The sequence below is a fragment of the Meleagris gallopavo genome, chromosome 14 (assembly GCF_905368555.1).
Source record: "Meleagris gallopavo chromosome 14, MGAL_WU_HG_1.1, whole genome shotgun sequence".
Lineage (NCBI taxonomy): Eukaryota > Metazoa > Chordata > Aves > Galliformes > Phasianidae > Meleagris > Meleagris gallopavo.
This window is the reverse complement of record NC_139417.1, coordinates 12,875,936-12,902,226: the sequence shown is the minus strand read 5'-3', so window position 1 is coordinate 12,902,226 and position 26,291 is coordinate 12,875,936. Positions and strand designations below refer to the sequence as shown.

Below are 26,291 nucleotides of genomic sequence, written 5' to 3'. Positions count from 1 at the left end.
TTGCACAGTAGTGCCATTAAAAGTACTGAATTTAAGAAACTTCAATGGAATTCAGAACTGCTGCTTGCCTGTAAGTTCCCATCCCTTTTCATTACTGAGATGGCTATTATGCTAAAAAGAAGGAACTGACCCTTTCTCATCAACATCAATCATATTCTTTCGCCATATGTCCAGGATCCACATGGAAAAGGAACTAAGAACAGAAAATTACCTCTGCAAATAAGGGAGTCTTATTCAGAAATGGGACAAATCATTCCCATATATGTTAAATTACAAGAAGTCTCTAATGAACACAGCATGGAAGTTCCATAGATACAGGGAAAGCTTCATCAAACAATGACTGAATCCTACTATTCTCCTTTTCACATAAAGTGAAGGGAAAATGAAGCTTCTTTACAATATATCATCACAAAACTTTATTTCTGTATCAGAGAATGACTTACAAAGGAGCAGAACAGAGAGAAACATTTTGCCAAACCTTCATAAGCAAACCATTAATTCCTTATTCTGGTCCCTGGATAACAGAGTACCAATGCAATGTGAAGAAGCAGAAGGCTTTGCTCTGCTTCATTGTTCTGCTTATGTCACCTCTGTTCTTCAGTCTTGTAATCCCACAAATGCTCAGAAATGCAAAAGTGAAAATATCATTTGTTTTACCCTTGTAATGTATTGCCAAAGGGTAGCCATGTCTCTTCTGCATTTTCTAGTTCTCTTGGTTGTATTTTTTAATGCTTTTTCTCACAAGAGAACAAAGAATTGCTGTGCAAGAAAAGACCCCTTGGTCCAGCATGCCTGTCCCCTTGAGGGTTATCCTTTTGTAACAAGCGTTTCTCTGCATTTAGCATCCTTCCCTTCAATAGCATGTTTCCCTTACTGAAAAAATCTGTCTCAAACTCTTTTTCATACCATTTGCTTTGATGGTGTTATTTAGCAAATTATTCCATATGTTGCCTATTAGATTTCAAGCTAAGTCTTCCTGAAAATCCAGATCACCGTTTCTTTCCAACTTGTAAATGACACTCTGAGGTGTTTGAGGTTCTCTTTTTCCCTTACTTTCAAGCACTCCCAGAGATAAACATTTTATTTTTCCCAAAGAATGGTAATCACATTGAAAAGGGCATACAAAATGTTGTGTTACCACTTCAATGACATGGTCTGCACAGCGTGAAATGTTACCGTGGACAATTTGTGTTCTAGCTGCTTGCTGATTTATCCTAAAACATGCATTCCCTTCTCTTATATACCTCTTCTGTATTTGTTTAAAAAATCCTTAGAGCCATGAACTAGAAATACATTTTTTTGAACTGAGAACAAGTAGCCTCAAGTTTATTTATCGTTCCTCAATTTGTTGCCTCATATTTACAAAAAAAAACCCAACTTTTGACACAGTTTCCATGTCTATATTAATTTTTAATCTCTACCTTTTTTTTTTTAACATCAGCTATATGCATAAAAATTTATCCATGGTTGTCAAGGGTTTAAATATATTATACACCCATACTTTTACCAAAGCTATCAATGAATGTTAACTACTCATGCAAATTATGCAGAACAGATAAAATCCAACTGCTGTCTGTATGCAAAATAGCAAATATTACAGGAAAAGTAATTTGGTTTCCGTTAAAGCCTTTGTTCATGTACTTCCCTTGATTTATCTGTTAGTTTGTTGTTACTAAGCAAATAAAAATGTTATGAGGTAAATGGTTAGGAATTTGAAAGATAAAAAGCATTTAACTTTAATTAATGTATCTTAATTTTAGACTTGAATAACATTATGATCTATTACAAAAAAACAGTATTTACCAAAAATTAGTCTCATCACTAAGCCAGTTCTTTCAAACCTTAATATTCTCTCAGGGTCAGCACTGTTACTCTTTAAGTGGATTAAATACTAATTTTGCAATTATATATCTCCATCCATTAGTGAAATTGCAGGAAACGTAAATGTTTTTCAAACAATGAGAGGTACCAACATTCTTCTACATAATGGTTGTTAGCATTTTATCTCCAAATCCTTCCTTCCTAGCAGAGCACTTTGTATTGAAGCAAGTTAAACTAGTCCTACACTACAGTGCCTCAGGATAGCCATATACTTCGAGGGCTTGGCTGGTGTGAACGTGACCAAGTTTACACTTCCAAGTGAAAGAAAAATGGGAGAGATTTTGGACAAGAGATATACTGAAGAGCAGGACACTAAACTGGCATCTTTGTACCTTTTCCAATTTCGACTTCTACGCATGTATCTGTGCAATTTTATTCACTTGTTTTATTGCAATCATGTCAATTATTAGCCAATGCGAAGAGAAATGATCTTCACAAGAGTACTGTCATCTATTCACTAATATATTTTAGAATGTTCCCAGCCTTGACAATTTGTCATTAATCATCAGCAAAATGGGGGTACTGGAAAACAAATTGATATTTTTTTAACTGATTCTGCAAATAAAATGATCAGTGGACTGCTATTCCTCACCAAAGCTACTTTTTTGTGTCTTAGCTAATCAGATTCTGAAATAATTCCAAAATACCTTTTCTGAGGCCAATCTCTGGTTACATTTCACTACAAGACAAATGAGGTGTCTCAGAGTTTTGGTTCTGACGTAAGAACGCACTCCAGCTTTTATCTTCTTCTAAATTAACTGAAGTTGGTTTGCTGGTGGCAAACCTAGCCTTCACCACTGAGCCCAGCCGGTGAAAAGGATGATATCTCTTCTAAAGAGGATGGTTTTCGTTCAGGATCTGTACTTCACCAATGCTACATTTAGAACTTGTTCTTAAGTGCAATGTTATGTAACATTAAATAATTTTATCCCCCTTTCATGGAAATACAAAGGAAGAAAACAAGCACCTTAAGATCACAAGTCTCACTGGGCTTTTCTCCCATCTTTTCTCATGGCTAAGACTAAGGCTAACTGTGAAAATATTTGTTGACATTACAGCTGGCTCTAACATTGCTATTAGTAAACAAATTTCACGATTCAAAAAAACAGTATTTGAGACTGTTGAATAGTTAACCCAACAGAGACGTTCTGGCAACCAGAGAGATAACTAATGCATCTATCATCAGAACATCCAACAAAATAAAAAACACAGGACAACACTAAAAAAACATCATTCTGAACGTGTTTTAAATCATGGTCAGTTTCTGCACGTAAAGGAAACATGCTCACCTCCAGTAGACAAGCACAGCAATGAGAAGAATGAGGCACACAAAAGTCAGTGCTGAGACCACAATAAGCGGGATGATCCATTCCATTTTACCAGGTGAAGGTCTCGTGGCCATGCTGGAACTGTTCTTGTCAGCTGCATATTAAGCACATAATAAAAACAATCACAAAGTGTAAAGAGATTTACAGTGTGGAAAAATGTCCAAGGAAAACAAATAGTTTCTCCATTTTACAAGATATGAGCAAACATTCAGAGCAAAGATCTTCTAATTGCAGGGTGGGACTCCATTTGTCTTTAATTTGAAACTTAAGAGCACAAAAGTATGGTGTTTATTGCTACATATGGCTTGGATTTTACTGCTGCCTGTAATTACAGTCTCATACACAATTTTAGGTCTCTATCATGCAAGCACCTATTATCAGACATGGAGGATCCCACTGAATTAATCCACCACAGTAGCAAAGTAAATATTTTGCTCCGTCATCACTGTTTGCAGGTAAATGCACCCTGTTTCTCAACACTACAGGGCAGCTCTTTGCCAAGCTTAGCATACTTTCCTTCAGAAGTAAATTTCTTGGTAACTATCTTAAAATAAAAAATCCTCAACATGTTGGGTGTCATGTCACATCATTTGCTGAATTGTCACAATCTGGTGAGTTACTGCATACGAATGCACTTTTAGCATATGGATTGTCAAGATAGATGGATGAATGAATGGATAGTATGTGTTGTAACTGACAGAAGAAATCATTATGCTACAGCTTTTGAACAAAATTAAAGTTGGTCAATATTCTGAGATCTGGTTGAGAAACTGTTTCACTTTTTTCATGATTCTAACACCATACTAAAATTACTGCAAGTACCAAAGTTAATGAGAGTAGACCCTGTAACCACACTGTATGACAAAAAATGTCTAATTTGTGAAAATTGGAATAGACTTGACGAATAATTATTTTTAGGTGTAATTTTCAGATATTTATTTATATTTATTTCAGAGATAATTATCAGATATAAATTTCAATCTTCTACAGAATTGGACTCAAAGACCCTTCTGTGAGCCCCCTGCAGCTTAGGATATCCTATGATTCTAAAATCATGGTAGGCAGAATGAGATTATAAACAAAAATACAGAAGTGGATTCTGTATTTCATTCATGTTTCTGAAAAAAACAGGCAGGAGCTGATCAGTACCTGTCAATGGGATATAATGGGAAACAATTATTGTAAACAGCTTCTGATTTGAATGAGAATTGAAATGTACATACTTGACTTCTACTTATCAGCCCATGCAAGTCTTTCCTTACCAATGTGCTTCCTTGCCCTCCTTCACTACTGTATTATCATATCTTCTGAAACTGCTGCAAATCCGACCAGAAGAACATAATTGCCTTTGCATCGTGGGCAGGCAAAACACAGATAATTGGAAGTCACCAGATGTCACATAATATGAAGTCATACTCTATTTTAATAGTATTTAGATTATACTCCTCCATAGGCAGGAGTAAATTCAACTAACATGGAAGTAAAGGTTAATTGTAAATGCTTTTTGCCTGACTGCTGAAAAAAGAGTAAGACTGCAGGCTGCTGCAAGCCCAGCAAGAAATCCTTCTCGTTTTAAGAAATAGGCTGATGGAGGTAATGCCCTTTAGCAAGCAACCTAAATGAAGTGCTAATCAGAGGGATGTTTGGGGGAAGTGAACGTGCACTGAGTGTAGAAATTATCAAAGCAAGATGAGTAGCCGGTTGTCTCTGACTTCAGTATGAAAAGATATTGAGGTTACCAACAGAGCCACACATTGTTGTACTTAGAGCACGTGGCGAGCTTTAGTCTTCACAGCATACTAATAACATACAACATACCATTTTAAAGACAGGTCTTTGATATCCTTGACCAGCAAAGAGTAAGAAAAAGAACAACCCCAAACTAAAAGCAAAGATTTATTCTTTGTATTTGCAAAACTTGCAAAAATCATAACCCCTAAGGCATCATTTCTTTCTTATCAGTGCATTTCAAATCATCTAATAGCATGAAAAAATTAAGACTGAGGTAAGTGTTACTAATCAGAATGGCAACAAGGAAAAAGTAAAAGCATGCACTGAAATAAAGCTCAGCAAGGATCCAAATGCTCCCCACCACCTTATATCTATTAGGATATTACTTCATTTCCCTCCAAGGACAATATTCTATTCTGTTTCACCTCCACATATTTCAACATAAAAACATATGTTTTTGTTTGCATGGGAGGAAAATTAAATCCCTTGTAAGCACAGCACGGGCAAGAGTCCCAGTGCATGCTAACAAATTCTGCAATGCTCATGATGCTCCTCTGACTCAGTCTACTGTGGAGAACACACTTATCTGACCCTGCCAACTCCATCTACCGCAGATGTGAGGATCAGAAAGTGCTCAGTGTGCTGAGTGCCAGAATTGCAAATGCCATGCCTGCATGCTGACGGCTGGCCCTGACTTTCAGTTGGGAATGCCTAGGCAGTGATGCGCTGCAGAAAAACATAAACCATTCCTGCCATTCCTGTGCTGGCTTTGAAGATGTGTTAGGTGTTTTCCACTGCTTAAGTAAAGTGTTGAGAGAGGTTAAATAAACCAATGCCAGTAAAGCTGTTCTAGAATGACAGCTGGGGCTAGAAGTATAGCAATAGAGCTAGAGTGCTGGTGGGTGTCTCATTTAGGCAAAAAAGCTAAAAATAGGCAGCACGCTGAGCAATGTGGAAAAAAGTTAAAGAAAGCACACATAAAAAAGACAGATCCAGGCCTTTTTATTTTCCCGTTCATCTAAACACATACAATTAAAAATACTAAAAATTTAACTCTTTCTTTTCCAAAGCAAGAATGTTGAGACATGGTAGCACCAACAGCACATACTTGTAGGGGGGAAAAAAAAAAAGCTTAAAAATGGACCATGAAACTCAATTTTTCCTAAGGAATGTAAACAGTTTCCAGTGGCATATGCCTTCGTTGAATTAATTCAGTTTGCCTTTTACTGGCTTGGAATACATCCCGGTAGGATGGAATAAAAATTATTACAGTGTATTTGTTTCAGGAGGTCCCACATGACACAAGCCTCGGCACTGCTAAATTAACTTCTTCGTCTGCAAAAATCTGTAACTTGTGCTTTTCTTTTCTGCGAAGCACTCATTCAGCAATGCCATCCAGGTCCTGGAATGGAAGAGGCCATGAGATGGACAGTATTATAGAGTAGTGGGCAGTGAAACTCGTGTACAAAGGTCAAGGCATTCTACAGTCTATGAAGCGTACTGTTTTTCTGTGTATTCCTGGTAGTTGGTTACTGAGAATGGAAAAGTTTCTATCCATGAAGTTGCACTGCCTGCTATAGTAAGCAACTGTAGGTGCAATATATAAGGTATCTACCTTTTTATTTTGAAACTTCCCATTGTCATTCCTTGACGTTACACAAACCACCAGTACAAAGTTCTGTTTGTTGTTCTGTTACACATCCCGATAACTACAACAATATAAATTCTGCATGCCCAAAGAAAACCCCCACTGCAGGGCTGCCTCAGATCATCTTGTCACCTGAAAGAAAGTCAGCTACCAGCAAATAAAATTACTGACTTACACAAAGCTATTAGTTATTCAAATGTGGAACTGCAAAAACATATGCTTTTAAAAAAGATTACTTCCATACAAGCTTGTATTATAGCACAGCTATTTTCTTCCTGTTTCTTTCAAGATACTTCTGCAGTATTCATACTTATAGGTTGAACACAACATGGCATGGCTTTTCACTGTTTTGTAAACAGATGCCAATCATGTTTAACCCTGATGTTGGATAACTGAGATTCATACTGCTTTTATACTCAAATTGCTTTCAGTAATCCAATTCTTTTAAATGCAAGCCATTTTACTGCTTGCTCATATAAACTGCCATGCGAAATGGCTCATATGCCACAGGAAAATACGGTTTAATAATGCTTGCCATGTATGGAGAAAGAAAGAATTACACAGATGTTTAATTATCTTAATGAGGTTACCCCCAAAAGGCTTTTGTAACCTCAGGCCTGGCAAAGACTGCTTTATAAACTAAAATTCACTCTGCTAAAACTAAACTAAACTAAAACGCCTGGCTTCAAGTTTAATCTGCACATTGTGATCTCTCTACATGGCCCTCTCAGGGGAGGAACTCAGCATAAATGAGTGGGCACTGAGGGATGGGAGGACCCTGGTGAAGTTTCCATCAAGAGCCAAACCCAGGCCTCTGTTCTTAGTCCCAGTTCATGACTCAAGTTAAAAGCTCCAACCAGACATGTACTGCCTTGCTCACAACATCTCCTTTCTTCATCTCCTATCAAAAACAAAGGGTCTGCTCAACTTTTCGGCACAACAAAACCAAACTTCTATTGGGTTGTATCTGCTGTAGCCTGATTAAACTGAATCATCCTACTTCCCTATTTCTTTTTTTTTTTCTTTACTTTCTCTCTCTCTCTCTTTTTTTTTTTTTGAGCATCATTCTAATTGCTGCTTTTCTAATTTTCAGGTTTCAGAGTCACAGACAATGCTGAGCAGCTGTGTGTGTAACAGTTGCAGATCAAAGGTACAATTAGCCTAATGTGGGCAACAAAACAGAGAAAGGGATGATCAGTAAAATGAAAGAGGAGAATGCAAGCAAGCGCTCAGTGACAGAAGAAAATCATTAGTGTTGGCCAATACCACCAGACAAGAAGAGGCCGATGCCATTTGGAAAATAATGACATGGCCTCAGGAGAGGTGTGTGTATGTGTGTGTGAAATAAACACTAAAAGAAAATGAGCCTTGCTGTACTAATTGGCCTCGCACTTTCCCCGTAATTTCTCTTGTGTTCCCTGTTCCCTTCTAATCATCCACACTCATGAGTACGTCCCCATTCAGTTATCTCCTCACAACTGCTAATTTGTTGCTATAGAATTAATTTTACAAGTGTACATTGTTATGAAACAATTTTCTGCTCTTTCTAAACTAAACTTTCTACTCACAAAGACATTTTGGAAACTCTGACAGCTTTCTTAAAAGTTTTCCTGGAGAAAAAAATGCATTCAAAAAAGTTTCTGCTCTCTTACTCAGACACATCTACCAAAATATTTGGGCAAATTCTGGTCAGGCAGGTCTCAGCTCTTCCCAGTCACAACCTGGGGACAAGGTGCAAGGAGAAGAGCCTTGGCTGGATAGACTTGGAAGGACAAGATCCTCACAACTACAGAGATTCAGACTGAATGCCTCTGTCCGAAAGGCACTAAGAAGCATCTCAAAATCTTAGCAGAACTGAAGAACATTTGTCTTACAATCTCTAGGCAAGGAGTTACCACAGTTGTGAACAGCCTAGCTTTTCCCACCTAGGAGTCAAGGACAAGGAACAAACAAGGGAAAATGGCACACTCGGACCCTTCTCCTGCCTCCAGCTGCCAAACGTCTTCCCCAGCATGCTGACGGACCTCAAAGAAGCTTGTCTGGGAAGCTGAAAATCACAGAATCGTTTGAGTTGGAAGTGACCCTTAAAGGCTATCCAGTCCAACTCCCCTGCAATGAATGGGGACATAAAACATGGTACAGTTCCTTCCCCTCACACCGAGTACATCACCGGAGGTTTAACTAAGATTTAACTAAGGTCAGCTGGGGTAAAACAGATGACTCTTTCACTTTTATTCCCCAGCTAACATGTGCTGGTTATTTCAGACTTTATTTCCTGTACAGGGAAACCAGATTAGTAATATACAGTGATCTTCAGAAGTTATCCTTCCCCCATATAAGCACAGAAAAACCTCATTTGCAGTCTTTTCAAGACCAATCATCTTTGCATGCAGTCTTCAAGTAGGGTCACTTCAAGCTTCCAAGCCTGCAAGTAAGCAGAGCTCTTAAAAGAGCCTGTCTGGTAGGAGGCAAAGCTGCATTGAACTACTTTCAGTGATAGTTCTCTGCATGCTAAAAAGAGACAGAAATCACTACAGACTGAGGGGATACAACCAGCAAGTACTTCTTAGCAATATGAATGATAGTTCTCTCTTCATTGATTTTTATCTTCTTCATGGAATAAAACCCTATCTAATAAGAATCATTTCGTCATGATCTAGGTTAAGACCAGCTATTCATCCTTCTTTCAATTTGTATTAGGCTGAGAACAAGCCACCAGGCCTTCTGCCAGCACTTATATAAGGAGTGTCATAGTTGGGCCATCTAAGAAACTGGTGCAAGAGAAAGCACAAAGCAAAGGCAAGAAGAACTAAAGATAGCTATTCCAGAAGCAGGTTTACTGATACAGATCAAACTGCTGGGTAACAATGCTGAATGCTTACTCACAGCACTGCAAAGAACATTCCCTCCCTCTCACTAAAATGGTGTTAAGGGCAAACGGCATGCTGAAAGCTGCCTGGCAGGCATCTCGCATCATATTCAGTGGGAGCAATGGACTTTGAAGATGATTTTCAGGTGAGGAGTAAGAAAAATAGCAGTACATTTATTAAAAGTAAAATAAAATTAAAAAATCAGCAAAATATGATGTAGGTTTCTTGGTTTCCTCATTAATCTGTTCTCTTACAAAACGGTTATGATTCACAGCACTACAGTCAGGTCAGCATTTCTGTAACAAATGTTATTAAAGATAGGATTTAGCATTGTTTTTTAAATTGGTTCTCAGCTATAACTGAGTGCACAACGTCTGCATTTTTGTGTTTCTAAACGTAGGGAAAAATAAATATTTAAGGTTTTTTCACAGTAATCTAACTCCAGACCTGCTTCGATGGAAAATAAAATTACAAAACAGTCTATAGATTAGCAAAATAAACAATAACAATCAAATAACAAACAATAAAAACATGCAGTATCTTATAAATGCTGTGGTAATACACATAATCACTCAGACAAACTTCTTGTATCCAAATCCCAGACCATACTCTGCCAACAGATCTGTATGAATGCACTCCATTTGTTTCTTGCAGTTAAAATATCTGCTTTTCTCACCAACACCTTGAGATCCCCGAGAAAGAATATGTCTATACCCAATGGACCTTCTGCACAGTTAGCTGGGAGCACCAGGGGATGCCTGTTTATGTACGTAGCTCCTGACCATACAGGATTTGGTGTTCTGATAGATGCAAAAAGATTGTATGTGCTGCGTACGTTATGTGGAGTACGTACATAAATCTAGAGTAGATGTATACAGGAGTACTATAATTCAAATGTAGCAATTCCATGAGCTCATTCTGGCTGAGATCATTTCATACATGAAAGAAGGCAATCCCAGCACAGAAGGTGCCTTGTCTTGCAAAATCAGAGCATATAGGTTTTGAGGTGAGGAATAAACCACCAATGATCCCATATTTTGGAGGATAACTCAAAGCCCTATCAGGGAGAATCCTGCAGATAAACAAAATTAGCTTACAGCATACAGAGAAAGCCTTCCTTGAAATACCAGCTTGGCACAGTAACCACTCTTACAAATTAATTTCACAGCCATAGTTCACTGCATTTCCTGTTTTTAAAAAACGAAACAAAGCTCTTCATGTAGCCTTTTCCCAAAACCCTTTTTCCAAATTTTCTCTTCTATTAAGAAACATGAGTAGCAGAAATCTGTTATAAGAAAATAAAATTATCATCCTTCTCTCTCTCCTCCTCCCAGTAACAATTTGTTGGTCGGGTCCTGTGATGACCTATCTAATGGGGAAGCCAGGCACGAAAAAAAATATTGTGCCTAATGGAAATCAGTAAGGAACGTAGTTTGTGTAACTTGCCAACAATCTTATGCTTGTAAAAAGAGTTTCCCCAGAAGTCACTCACCTGGGTTAATGGTGATGAATTTGTTATCTGAGGGATGTTCCTCTGGAAACCTGTCGTCCTTTGGGAGAGGTTTTCTTGTTGTCTCTGGTCTTCTTGGGATCTTTCCCAGATAAAGTTCATCGGTGAACGCTGGCGGCACTTGGGTGGAAGGGAGAGGCTGGGACTGAGTGTCTGCTTCAGTAAAACTCTCCTCCTCAGAATGTCCAGCCTTGGGAGCAACATTTTGGTTCGGCTCTTCATCCGATATGGTTTTATTTCCTTCCTCCTCAGCAGTCCAGTTGGGTGAAGCCGTGGCCACGCTGGGCTCTGTGCTATTGCGTGCTTCCGCCGCAGCTGTTGCCCTGCTTTTCTCCTTCTTTTCAGCCTCCTTCTCATCTTCTTCCTCATGCTCTCTTTCTCCATCCTCACTTTCACTCTTTTCATCCTTCTCCCCCTCCTCGGCTCCCTCGCCATCCTTTGTCAGTGCCGAGTCCCGCTCTGGCCCTGGGGAGGCAGCAGCAGGCTCAGTGGTGGCTACCACGGGCCGCCCGGCCTGCTTGCTGGGGGCGGCTGCTGTGGGCAGCCGGGTGGGCCACACGCTGCTGGGAAAGGAGGAGATGCCGCTGCCACTGAAGCCCAGCCCCGCCAGCAAGGTGCTGGTCACCACTGAGGCCACAGTGGCCTGGCTGCCGCTGGAGGAAGGCCCCATCCCTGTGGCCATGGACACAAAGGAGAAGGGGAGCCCCGAGGAGGTCCAAGTGGAGGAGCCGGAACTGATGGGAGCCATGTCGGCTGAGGAGGCAGGAGAAGCTGTGGGCTTGAGGAGATCAGCAGGAGCAAAGGAGAAGAAAACAGAGCAGAGAGCATCAGTAGGGGTCCTAACACGCTATCTGTGGTCATTTTCCCTTTGTTTTTCTCTCCCTTTTCACACAAACACCATTCTGCTATTCATTTATTTTGAGAGACCTGAACCACCCAGATGCAAGGCTGAACCAGGAACAGCACAAGCAACAGAGCCACAAATGACTATGAGAGTAAGCCTGTGTTTGCCATTTCTGAACAATCGTTACCACAAAAAGCCTCTTTATTCCTTATTTTATGGTGGGACATCTCCATCCACATCACCAGTGACTTGTGAGTAGTGTTTCCTCTCAGGGGTAAGAGAAGATTTAATGAAGCTTAATGAGTTTAGCTTCATTACTCACAGTGCTTTAATCCTCAGAATACAGAAGCTTAAAAATACAATGTTACATAAGGGTTGTCCTGAAATAACAGCTGTGTTGCCAACATGTGCATCCATGGCTGGTGGGTTTGCTCTGATAGGAAACTGGCTCTTCCCACATGCACTGTGAGGGCCTTGAGTAGTACTGTTTTAATTTCCTAAAGTACCCGTGAGCATCATTCTGCTAAGGACTGGTGCTGCAGCAAACATGAGATACTGCTCTCTTTAGAGAAGAGCTGCAGCAATACTAGCTGGGCACTTCTGAAGGACTTGCAAGGCATCAGGGTCTTTTTGGCAAATCATCTCTACCAGCACCATCTGACTGAAAGACCCACATGTGGACTTGGTTTTCTCCATCCATGGGATTCTGCCTGCCCATAGAAGTTCCAGCCACTGCCAAGTAGCCTGGAGAGCTGAGAGGGAGCAGAGAACAAACCACGAACTTAAACATCTCTGCAGATTTCCAGTGTCACCCCCATAAAGTCAACTTGGTGCAATATGCACTCACATGGATCTCTGCGCACAAACATGTATGTTCCACCTGAAATGGAGAACCTTGGTATATGTGAGATAGACAAACAATTCACCTCTCTAAACTATATGTAGAAAAAGATAGTGAGGCTAAGTGCGTTTGTCTAAAGACAGGAAGCAATTATGTGCGAGAGCTGAGATCAACACTGTCCACATCACCTCAACATGTTCTCTTTCTGACTAACTACGATCTGCTTCTTGGTACTAGATTCACCAGCAAGAAGAGCTTTAGGTGGAAAGGTGCCTAGCATACAAGGACAAACACGGGTTAAATAGGTCCTACTAAATCTCAAGCAAGACCATAAGATGTCTGTATTTCTGAAGCTGAAATCTATAACTTAACAGTATTTCTGCATCTCTGCAATTCCCAGTTTCAATCAAGCCATGCAGTTGAAATGCTGCAGCAAAACAAGAAAGACTCTCACATGTTATTTTTAACCAGCTGCAATCATAGAGTACCTGAGATCTCAAAAGCAAACCTGTGCTTTATAGATTTCAAGTCAAAACTTTAAATAAGCATCTAAACTTTTGGGTACTTATCAGTGTGAATCCCTAAGGCACTGTGAGATTTGCTCATTGCTGGCATGTGCAGTCTCAAAGCTGGACTGGGTATTACAACTTGGCAGCAGATTTTATATATCTAGAACACCTCTATACATCATTAAACCAACATTAATCATTCAAATTCAAGCTCTGTATGTCTTACTTGCTTACTAGGGAGTATATCAGACTGGAACAGAATAAAACCAGAAGCAGTGTACTTACAGAAAATTCAATAGTTTACGCTCAGTTCATAAATCTGACTGAATGGTTTGGTGTACTGAATATTGATAGTTTTTTCAGTTATTGACAGTTTTGAGCTAAGATGCTGTGCATGAAACACGATTCTTGTTGCATATACTTTTGGCTATGCAATTAATAAGAACAGTTAAATTAATTTCCACAGCCATTAAGATCACATATCCCCTCTAAATGCATTCAAAACATACTCTGGAAGATTTTTTTCTAACTCACGAATCCCCAGTGGTCAAAGCCTCTCAGAACGTGAAGTGAAAAAGCCAAAATCCCTTCAACATATCAGGTGGGATCTGAGACCCTTTGCGGTTTGGTTTGAGCAAGCACCTCGCCAGGACAGCACGGGCTGCAGCGCATTCACAACACCGTGCTGCCACCTGGTGGGAACACTGCCCCGACTTCCCAGCGCCCATCAGCTCACTGCAGTGATTTATGACCCCCAACTTACCACTCCCGTTTTCACAATTCTGGTCCCCTCGAAAATTCGAGTAGTGTTAGCTGAGAAACAAAGAACAAGAGCATTTCAGCGGACGGGGAAGGGAGTCAGGAACTGACAGCCATATCACTATACAATTCTTGCTAAACAGTTGCTGAATTGCTACTATTAAGCCTGTCAACAGGGAAAGGAAATTGAGGCCTATGGATGAATCGGTAACCAAAGGCTTGGCAGGAAAATGTCAGAGAAGACCTGTTGCATGCAATGAAGTCCAAAATATATATGCTTTCTCAGTCTGGAGTTAAGGCAATTTTGGTATTATTCACCTAACTCTGTACTTGTGACTAAAGAGAGATGTGTTATTCTTTAACCACTCAGGCCTGGCCTTTTTTTTCTGCCATATATATTAGCCTCATATATTGCTATTTACCTAATGTGAAACTATAATCACATTCTGAACAATGTTTTGAAAGCTCAAATTGACACTTGAACACAGCTGAAGATTTGAAATAAAATTTCTTTTAGGGGAGACTTGGAAGGAAACACAACATCTGCTCTCACTGTAGATGTGTGTATCACTTCCAACACTTCGAACTAGAGTTCCCAGAGTATCTGGCAAAACTGCCAGTAACAATTTACTCCTTTAATTGTAATTTAATAGGTATCATGGTCAAACCTCAAAGAATCTTTCAATTCTACCATCTGCCAGAAAAGGTCATAATCAGTAACACGAGTTTCTGACTTCTGCCTGGCACCTAAAGCAAACTTCGTAACACTACGCTGAGATAAGATAAGAAATTGTGAGATTTTGATTGGATGGGACATTCCCTGCCTGATTCCTGTTCTCCCTGCAATGCTGTTAACACCACAGCACATACTGCAGACACTGGGGCAGAACTAAGCTGCGTCCATGTTGCGTGCACAGTAAAACATCTCTGCGTGTGATTCTCAACATGAGACTGATCTACTTTTCCCTTTACATAAAGGGGATACCAATCATCTGCACTTTCTGCTATAACTGTGTCCCTGATGAGTAAAGAGTCTGCAATGGATTTGTTCTAGAAAACTAACACCAAGAAAAGTTTTACACTAGGCAAGTTCCCATCACTGGAAACAAGACACTGACAGTCACTGGTCACAATATAAAATGAGCATTATCTGCATGCATTCAAACATCAACTGAAATCATTCCACACCATATAGCATTCTGTAAAGAAAATGTTAAACACACAAAGAGTCACTTTATGTAAGAATATGTATGTACGTTTGGGTTTTTTTACCTTGAAAGAGCATAGTCTGGCTAAAGTCACTACGCATTTCATTTCGGCAAACTGCTTGAACTCTGAACAGATAAAGGATGTCAGGTGAGACATGGCTAATGATGGCCTTCTGTTTAAAAAAAATAGATATTATTCAGTTTTTTACCCCCACAGTACTGTCCATCAGTTTGAAATATATAAAGCATTGTGCTAACATTGTCTTACATGGCACAAATGTCCTCATTGATATCTGAATGGAAGTTTTCACTGGTTCCCCGGGAAAGGGCAAGACCAAAGGACTTCCCTGGGATACAAATGATTCCCTCAAACCTTGCAGAATTCATTCTGTTTCTCAAGGAAGAGAAAGGAGGTGAATGTGCCCCATGACAGTCTTCCGCTCTGAGGTTCTCTGCTCTCAGAAACACCTACACTCCAAATTATTTAATCTTAAGGGAATTCAAATGAGATTTTTGTTGGGAGAGATGCAAGTCCCAAACCTATTTTAAGCCCAGAAAAAAGGTCAATATATTCAAACTGACTATTCTGCAACCAACAGGTAGTAGCAGCAACTTGATGCTGGTGGCCTGCAATGGCTCAGCACACAGGCTGGGATGTTGCTATCCACTCTTACACACAAGATGCTGCCTTGTTGCCATCCAGCTACTCCTCTGTGTTGCCTTAAACTGCAATCACATCAGTTCAGGTTTTCAAGCACAAAGCACCAGTGGCTGTGGAGGTCACTTGAAATACCAGTGATCTCTTTAGCAAAACACTGTCTAGCTCTGTTTCAAGATGGGACAGCCCAGCTGTCTCTGCCAGAGCACTAAAGGCAAATTGCACTTTCCTCCGAAAAAGAGTTTCTTTCTTCTCTTGCCCCTAAAATAGACTAAGCTGTCGTTGCTTTCTTAACCTCCAAGCTCTGCTGCACAGCACAGGGTCTCACAGCAATTTATTTCCAAGCTATCACTCCATCACATCCCCTGCACTTTTAATTATTTCTTTTACATCAAACAGGATGCCGTCTCCATGCCCACCTCATTTTTGCTGATTAAGGCTCTCCTCCTATACCTGATTAAAATGAAATCTCCCTTAAGAGTGCAAAGTTATGACAAGAGAGAGGTTACAATACATCATAACCTTGGGTGCCTTTCAATACATTCCTGTCTGGTTTTGTGAGGCACATCATTCCCTAATGTGACCCAGATAACAATGTCTAGTGGGGAAATTGAAAATATAAATGGAAAATGAAGTAAAAGAATCTTCATCTAAGGGAATAAGAGAAGTATTATTGTATAACTGATTGAATGGGCCCAGAGGACTGTGCATTTGAAAAAAAAAAATACGATAACAGTCATTAGGAATAACACTCTATGCTCCTGCATTTTTCATGTGCATATACAATTACTGATTTCATTATTCTAGAGGCTTTCTTTGATTAACAATAAACGGAGGCCTTTCAAACCTGAATATGTCACTTTGATTTTATATGCAGAGAACGTTAAAGACTGGTACAATACTTGCTTCCACTTAGACAAGAATGACAAGCAGATCAAATCCTAAATGGAGGAGATAGATCAGTGTTTGCATCTGTGCTGGAGCTGTCTTGCTCTTCCCACTTTTTCTCTTACAGCAGGAGCGAGGCAGTGCATGCACAGAGCTACTCTGCAATAATCCTCCAGCCCTGACTACTGCTGGCAGCACTTACAGATCAGAAACCGATCCAAAGACTGCAAAGGGCTATGCACAGGGAAGAGCCTGAACCCAGCAGCAGATTTTGGGGGATCGGGGATTTTAATGTGAAAAGCTGTGAGCTGAACAGAAGTTAAAAGGTACTCAGAGTCTGACTATTTCCTGAGCCAGCTGCTTCTCGGCAACAGCACATGAAAACATGTCTGCAGATTTAGTCCTTTATGCACTCACATAAACTATAAATTCAGACACCAGTGTTTTGGGTAAGTGTTAGGCAATGTTCAACTAATGCCTAACAATCTAATAGCAATACACTGCAAGTCAAATTCTAATCTGTCTGTAATGTAACAGCTGCTTCCCTTCTCTGCTTCCTTCTGCTAAGAAGACAGTGTAAGGACAGTTCGATACACGTGTCTGGGGCTGATGCTGTGGTTTTACCAGGTCCTTGTCACTGTCCTTGGTGAAAGTCTTCTCCTTTTCATCTTCATTTTTAGTCCAACTGTAGGAGATCATGTAGTTCATGATTGGAGGGTGGTAGATGGTTTCTGGTTGGTTCCAGGTTACAAGCAACGCTGTCCTGTTCACAGGCTGCACTTTCATGTTGACTGGGGGAGTGCTGCAAGCTGAAAAAGGAAAAGAAAAATCTGAAACTCTTGTAAATAACTGAGAGAAAACAAACAGGGAGAACTGTGCCTCACTCTAAGACCCAAGCTTTTTCTTTAATGCCCTTGCCTGCAGTAATAGCTTACACTGCAATCCACTGAGACCAATGGGATTTAATACCACCTGCAGCTGCTTTCTGCTCTCCAGAGTAAAGGGAGAGAGAATCCATTCTCTGCAAGCTGGCTGCTCAGTGCTTTGCCTTAATTTTAGTGCTAGCATTTGCTTGTATATTTCAACCTGGGCACTAAAAAGTTTTGTATTTCCACATTCACAAGTTCCCTTACAGTAGGGCCCATCTTTCCTGGCCCCCAGTCTCCCACCATATGAAGGGAGAAAACTACCTGGTGTGCTCTGCAGGCTCTGGCAGTAGTTGTATCCTCTAACAATGTGACACTGTTATGTCAGTAATCATTCTCCTCTTAACCCAGTACATCTTTTGTACACGAGAAGTTAGTTCTTGCTCTTTTTTCCTACATATTTTCCTTCACAATCTCTGAACTGTTTGTCATTAAAATATCATCAGCACAGGAAAGAGCAGCACCTGATGGCCCTCAACCATCTCCTTCTGCCAGCAGGCAGGGGAACCCTCCAGCCAGCCTCCAAAAGCTGTGGCTTCCTCACCATACCCAGAGTGCAGAGGCAGAAGTCATTTCTGGCCCCAACCATGGTTGGTGCATGGTTGGACACAGAGCACATCCCACTCGCAGCTGCTGCAGAATGTACCTTTCAAGCAATTGAAATATGAAGGTTGAGGTACTAATGAAAAACACTAGATGGCACTCATATGCTATCTATACAGTCTATCATTTACTTTCCAACTATGGAATTCAGATATTTTTCAAGCTTTAAGATATTGTGTTTAAAATACACAGTTTGGGACAGATTCTCATGTTCACTTTCCAAATATAAACTCTAAACCAAGAAAAATCACTTGAAATGATGCCTAAATACATGCACTGTGGCAAAGGAGATGGTAAATTTTGGCAGGGAAAGCGAAAGTGTCACCAGCCCATCACATTGACACTGTTTCAGTTATTTTTCCTAATATGACTCCCATTTAAAGCCAGCCCATTCAGCTTGTATGCATGCTGCAGGTAGGTAACTGTGTATACATCTGGACGTTATCTCACTTCTATGGAGTCTTGGTTGTACTGAAAAGTCTGCTCCTAGGCCTGGAGTTTCAGGTTGGTCTTATAGCTCTGCTGTTGCATTGCTGAAATAAGTTACAGTTCCTAATAAAAAAGAGAACGCTGTACACACCAATATTACCACTGCAACAGAAAAGCACCCAAGAGCTTCGTTCTTCTGGCAATGCAGCTGGGTGCTGAAGGGGGGGCTGGACCCAGCTCTGAGGGCACAGCTGATAGTAGACACCATTGCTGAGATTTACAGAGCTTCGTGGTTCTTGGTATGCCTCTCCATGCTCACCTCCTTCTGCTGAGAGTGTCATATCAATTCTCCTTTACATCACTGTTTACTGATAACGGCACTAATAAATCATAGCTGCCCCCTCTGAAGCCCTTTGTCATCACAGAATCACTCCTCAAAATGCCATGCCTGCCTTCACCATTCCTCCTAAACAAATCCAATTGGAGGTGGTACCCAGGGTGAAGGAATACCCAGACCTAAAAGCCCATCTAGTCCTCCTTCTCCATGAGGAGACTCAGAGATTTATACAGTTAAAGTAATCATGCACCAAATTGTTGTAGAAATAATTCAAGCAGATAACCTTCATGAGAGACAGACAGATTACCTTAATTGCAATGCCCCTCTCAACCATCCCGTGCTTTTTCAGACAACGACCCAAAGCCACCCAACGGAGAGGGGACTGCCATGTCCTCTGCTCCACACCACTCTTTGCAGCCAGCATCCACACAGCTCAGAACAGCTCACAACTATCAGAGGAGAGAAACAGGTATGTCCCCACGGTAAATGGAGACATACAGACTCAATATTAAGACATCCTCTGCGACCGTGCATCATGATCCAAGGATATGGGCACTTTAAGCAGCTCAAGACTGCAAGATTTCACCGAGACACTGCATGACTGGGGTGAGTTGCCTTCATGGCCAGCCAAAAGGAGATGGAATTTACTCTGCTGTTATTTCACAGTAAATAATGTTACAAACTTTTTATGACTTAGTATGACTTTGCTTTGCAATTCCTCAGAGGCACTTAGAAGAAACTGATGTAATTAAGTAATAACCAGCACTTTCTGTTGGCTCACTTTTTCTTTTTTTTTTTTTACAGCTTATGAATGGGCAAAAAAAAAATTCCTTTTTATAAAATGAAACATATGGTTTTATTAATTTAACCAAACCTGCTCAGGACACAATGGAATAAAAAAACATTTGATCCAATAATTCAATTTGATGATTTAATTAAAGAGATGTGTAATAACATAGCAAATGTCTGAAAAGCAAGAAAAAATGTAATGATTTGACCATTTATAAAACAACTGGCATTTTCCACAGAGGTAATTTTCCTTTCAATATTCTGTGTGCCTTGGATTTTCAGAAGAAGATTAAAAAAATTGCAGCTCTTCTCTTCTTTTTTTTTTTTTTTAACACTAAAGAGCTTCTACTGATTCCACAAAATGTGTGCCTGAAAGACAAAGAGAAGCAGAAAGAGGTTGGGTCAGGAAAGAGATGACTGAGTGTTCCTGAGGACTGAATCAGAATACACCGAAGAGAAACACGAGTGGGTTGGTGGGTTGGTCAATGTTTTCTTTTAACCAGGCAACATAAGCAAAGAATCCAGTGAACTCATGATGTTCTTCAAAAAAAAAAAAAAAAAAGAATTTAGCCCCAAAACCAACATCACTTCACACTAAAATGGCAGATTTCAGCTATTTTTAAGAAAGTATTACTAATGTTCCATGTTAAACTCGGATCCTAAGGGATAATAAAAACACTGAGGGAAATTTCAGGGTGTTTCTCTTTGGTATAATGGTACGAGCTGCTCTAGAGGTGGTGGAGTCATCATTCCTGGGTATGTTCAAGAACTGTGGAGATGTGGCACTGAGAGACGTGGTTGGTGGGCATGGTGGGTGGGTGATGGTTGGACTGAATGATCTTAGTGGTCTTTTCCAATCTTAATGATTCTATGAACACAGAGTAGAGATACTTTAACTACTACTGTGTAGGTCTAGGGTGATACGAAAGCCATGATGGAGGGCCAGCAGACTGCCAGTGCTTGGTCCTCCTGGAGGCAGAACAGCCTCTCTGGGGCCACAGGAACATCTCTGAGAGGCTCAGCAGGATGGGATATTTGCTGCACCAGGGGTACATCATGCAGCAATGCCTGAGTGCTGCATGTCCTGGACCTCTACAAATAAAACCCAAAAGCTCACTCAAGCTTAGAGAAAACCTGTTTACCACTTGCAGACAAATGCAGCATGCTAAACAGTCCTAAGCACTGGCCAGGCCAGTCATACAGCACAGAATTATTTTCTTCGTGTTAAAAACATTCCAGTGGGCTGGAACAAACAAAATTAATTTAACAACTCCACATTCATCTCTTCCATAATTTGATTTGTGTGTTGTATTTGGCTACGTAACCTCCACAAGGCTTTCCTAACTGGAGCCTGATAAAGCTTAATCCAAAAGCTCCTGGCAGCTACATTTCACAGAGCTGAAAGACAAAAAGAAGGCTTATCATTTTGCAAAAATTAACCACTGATATTTAGATACACCCATGACTGCAGAAAGGGCATGTCAGCAAGATTATGACAGCTTTCCTTTTTTGTTTGTTTGTTTTCAAAAGCAGCCTACATTTCTCTTTCAGAGAGAGAAATGCAAAAGCAGCCAAGCTTTGTGGGTTTCATTATGCTTTTTGCATATGCTACCTGTGGTTATAAGAACTACTTAGGAAAAGCATGAGAGAGCACAGGAGCTATATATGGCGTTATTTCTTGCATATCTTCTCCCTGTAGCACAGGTATCTCACATGATGAATCCAGAGGTACTGAGCAGAGAGGGATTTATAAAATCCTCTAAAAATACTCTAAGTTAGCTTTTCTGTGCATAAAAATGTCACTACTTTAAACGCAGTTATTTCTAGCTGTGCAATGCCCTCTTTTGGAAAATCCCACTCTCTCCCTCCTGCTACATGTCTCAGCAACACATTCCTCTTCCTTGGTATCACGGGATGTGCATTGAATGATAGAATTCTGACACACTGCAGAAAAGCAATGTCCCAGTGAAGTCCTGAACCCCTCATTGTGAGATGGGCACGGACCTTCTGAAGCAATTCATACACAGAGGGAGGAAACATCTGCATATGGGGATGTGCCCATCGCACGCTACTGCCTGAGGACTGCTCAGAGGCAGCTAACAGACAGTGACAAGGGTCTTGTGCTGCTTAGGTCTGCAGCTGCTGGCTGGACGGTGAGAGGGGCTTCGTTTCTCATTTTTCTCACCTGTTTCAGACATACATGGGACTGGTGGCATGAAACTGTTCTTCCGCTGCGAAGGAGGAGCAATGCAAACGTTCCTCCCTTGCAAAGCAGAGGGGACATTTTCCCCCACAAAGTCAAGAGAGAAGTAACTGAGAAGTCAATGGGAGGTTGCACGCTTTTCTTCCTCATCGGGCAAACAAGTGGGTAGCCAAGCTGTTGAGGCAGTGAGGGTGCTTATTTCCCCTCAACGTCATTACTGGGAAAGAGATGGAAGAGCCAGGTCCGCAGGACAGACAGAGCCCTTGCTGCCACTGCTGTAGTGATGCCCAACCCAGCCATGAGTTTCCCAGCTGATGTCAGAGGAGCCTGCAAACAGTGTAATCGATGCCTGCGCTATTGGCAAAACACTGTGCCGAGCTTGGCAGCATGCAGAAACCTGATTGCAGACAAGACAAAAGCAATGCCTCCACCAGCAAAGGGAAGAAAAATGGTTTCAACAATATGTATATACACACATATATTCCTTCTCATTATCAGGCCCTTAAAACTATAAATACATTCACACTTGTTTTAATGCCATGCCAACATAATCATGGTACCAGTGGTGATACAGTGCCAGCTCCAGCTGCCTCGTGTTGGTGCTACTCGATGGAAATAGGCCTGAGAAGGGAATCTGACCCATGACAAACAACAGCACTTTTTTGGCTGTCTGATTTAATCTTGGAGTTCAGCTAGGGCTGTGCTCCCAGAGGATAACAAATCGACTACGAGGATCATATGCAGAGACAACACATGCTCTAATACATAGAAAAGTGCTATGAGGCATACTTGCAACATTCTCGCCCTACTCCTTTTAGTAAATGTGTGCAATTCTTTTCTTTGCTTTAGCGTATGCTGTTAACTTCCTGCAGTACTTATAAATGACATTATTAATATATAAGGATAATTGCTTTAAAGAGAAGCATGCATTTTTCCTTTACCTTTGCCTGCACTTCGCCAGCAGGCATTTGCAGGCTCTGGAGCATGCTGTACACGCAAATATTTGTGTTGATCTACTTCAATCCACAGGCAGAATGTAGCTAGGAGACAGACTATTTATCTTCCCTGCTCTTACCTTTCACTATGCTTCAAACAAGGCTGTTTCTTAAGGTGTAAGGAACACTGACAGATCCTGCACTTGTTTTTTGAGACCCATGAAGTAACCTCCTGAGCTAAATGTGGGGCATTGCTGGCCCAGCGGCTCTGGGCAGGCTGGCTGTGACCCTCTTCTACCTGCCCATTCCCTGCAGTGAATGTAGAACCAGCATTTGGAGCACGTTTGATTCATTCCTGTATGGCTCTTTCTAGCATTTGAGTTTCCATGGCATCACAGCAACAGATCCTATTTTTCTGAAAGGCATGGATTATATGTTTTACTAGGTTGTGTTTGAGCCCAAATATTTCATATAGTTCACAAACATCGTTCTACAGCTGTGGCCTGAATCCTTGAATCCTCAGCAGGCACACAGCAGCTTTGCTCCATCAGATGCTATGCTGGGCTAAGCTGATGTCTGCCAGGGATTGGCTCTGCAAGCTGTGTTTATATTACACACACGTACAAGCACACAAAGGGTGCCCTGTGTTTAAAATGTACATCTACATCCTTATATAGTGTGTTTGACGTAACACGTGGAATCACTTTCAATGGCATGTTCTGAATCCACATGGGGAACAAGAGGGATTTCCTGCAGGAAAGATGCACATGTGCTACTTTGGCCAAACTGCCCTTTCCAATGTCCTGGCAAGGGCTGCTTGCACCAGGAGGCAAAGGAGGAGTGAGCCAATGAGGCCAGGAGAGCATTCTGGTACCTGCCTCAAGGGTGCCCAAAATCAATGTGGGAAAGTGGCTTCCCTTTTGTAGCTTTTGCAGGCTTTTTCCAATGAGAAAGATGCTCCACAGGCACAGTACAAGCCAACGTAAAATGAAGGCTGAAATTAAAATCAGTCCTTGTATGGGCCATCCAGCTGGATCAGTGGATACGCAGTGCAGAAAGGAATTCCCCACGGGTTTAAGTGGAAAAAATCATACAGTTCCCTTCTTCTAACTACAGTGGCAGCTACAAGCCCAAACTATGTTTCCTTCCACTCTCTATTCCTCCTGCTCTTTTGGTTATGCTTTTATATGTAACACATAAACAAGGGCAAACAGTTACTTACTGTTTATTAATAAAGCTACTGGCATGCTGTCCACTACCTTCAGATATAGATCTGTGCAGTGCTCACATGGCAACCTCACAAAGGTTACAGTGGGTGAAAGCAGAAGCCTACAGAACAGTCACTCAAAGGCAAGCATGTGATCAAGTATATGCACCACATCTTTTTGCATCTGATTTCCTTTCAAAATGGACCATTTTTTCTCCTGCAATGCTTTGTCTTCTACCTGACTAATACAAGGCTATTTAGGATACAGCAGCCTGTCCTCTCCCACTTCTGCACTGTGTGCTCCAAGACAGCAGTGTACATCAGGATCAAGCACTGCAGATCAAGACATGGACGAGAAAAGCAAATCTGAGGTGGAACAGATGAGACATGCAGAAGCAGCAGACTGATTTCTGCCTAAAGAGACTACAGCAGGTACCTAAGGTGCATGTCAAAACAGACTATCACAGCAGGAAGGGAGTATACTTGCCCACAGCACTGAGGTGTAGTGGAAGCTGGGCAAGCCTACAGTGCAGGAAGATGCAGAGCAAGCAATTAGCAGTGTGGTGTTACCACCCTGAAGTGCAACCTTTTGCACCCAGTCAGCCTGCTGCGCCAGCTGAAATCCTAATAATGATACATAGATTCATCTGCACCAGCACACAGCAGTAGGGCACTGACCTGATTAAAGTACACAGTTCATGAAAGAGGAATGGAATGGGAAAGAGCAATCTTCATAACAAAATGAAATCAAAAAGTAGGAAAGGAAGTAAAGGTAGGGGGCAGTTTGGGTTGTAGTGATCATGAGATGGTGGAGTTCAAGATCCTGAGCGGAAGAAGCAAAGCAATAAGTAGGATTGCTACCCTGGACTTTAGGAGAGCCAACTTCGATCTCTTCCGGGACCTACTTGGAGCTATCCCGTGGGCTCGGGTGTTAGAAGGTAAGGGGGCCTCTGAGAGCTGGTCAGCATTTAAACAGCTCTTCTTCCAAGCTCAGGATCGGTGCGTCCCTGTGAACAAGAAATCGGGAAAAGGTGGCAGGAGACCTTTGTGGATGAGCAAGGAGCTCATGCGCAAGCTCAAAGGAAAGAAGAAGGTCCATGAAATGTGGAAAAAGGGTCTGATCACTTGGGAAGAATATAGGAATGTAGTCAGGGCCTGCAGGGATGCAACGAGGAAGGCTAAAGCCCGTCTGGAATTGAATCTAGCTAAAGTGATAAAGGATAATAAAAAAGGCTTCTTCAAGTATGTTAATAGCAAAAGGAAAACTAGGGAGAATGTGGGCCCCTTACTAAGTGAGGGGGGGGTCCTCGTAACGGGGGATGCTGAGAAGGCAGAGATACTGAATGCCTTCTTTACTTCTGTCTTCAGTGAAAAGGCTCCCCTGCAGGAATCCCACACCCTGGAGGTTAGGGAGAGGGTCTGGGGAATGGGAGACTTCCCTTTAGTCAGGAAAGAGGACGTGCGTGAGCGCCTAGGCAGTACTAAGGTCCACAAGTCCATGGGACCTGATGGGGTGCATCCACGTGTGCTGTGGGAGCTGGCGGAGGTCATTGCCGAACCGCTCTCCATCATTTTTGAGAGGTCCTGGACAACAGGGGAGGTCCCTGAAGACTGGAGGATAGCCAATGTCACTCCGGTCTTCAAAAAGGGCAAGAAGGAAGATCCGGGTAATTATAGGCCTGTCAGCCTCACCTCCGTCCCTGGAAAGGTGATGGAACAGCTTGTGCTGGATACCATCTCCAGACAACTGGGAGAAAAGGAGGTTATCAGGAGTAGTCAGCATGGGTTCACCAAGGGGAGGTCGTGCTCGACCAACTTGGTGGCCTTCTATGATGCTGTCACATGCTGGGTGGATGGGGGAAGAGCGGTAGATGTAATCTACCTTGATTTTAGAAAGGCGTTTGATACTGTCTCCCACGACATCCTTATAACAAAGCTGAGGAAGTGTGGGATAGACGAGTGGACAGTGAGGTGGGTTGAGAACTGGCTGACTGGCAGAGCGCAGAGGGTCGTCGTTGGTGGTGCAGAGTCTGGCTGGAGACCTGTAACCAGTGGTGTCCCCCAGGGGTCTGTGCTGGGTCCGGTCTTGTTCAACATCTTCATCAATGACCTTGATGAGGGGATAGTGGCCACCCTCAGCAAGTTTGCTGATGATACGAAGTTGGGAGGATTGGCTGACACGCCTGA

The 26,291-nt window shown here is 41.6% G+C and overlaps 1 protein-coding gene across 1 annotated transcript in view; it reads right to left on the bottom strand.

Annotated features, from left to right (window-relative positions):
• PTPRG (protein tyrosine phosphatase receptor type G) overlaps window positions 1-26,291 on the bottom strand; it is a 380,711-nt gene that overhangs the window by 60,115 nt on the left and 294,305 nt on the right. The window contains exons 9-13 of the mRNA XM_085235527.1: window positions 17,300-17,484; window positions 15,194-15,302; window positions 13,926-13,975; window positions 10,951-11,746; window positions 3,171-3,303 (exon numbers count right to left, since the gene is read on the bottom strand). Coding sequence (XP_085091653.1) covers window positions 3,171-3,303; window positions 10,951-11,746; window positions 13,926-13,975; window positions 15,194-15,302; window positions 17,300-17,484 — 1,273 coding nt within the window. The remainder of the gene's footprint in view (window positions 1-3,170; window positions 3,304-10,950; window positions 11,747-13,925; window positions 13,976-15,193; window positions 15,303-17,299; window positions 17,485-26,291) is intronic.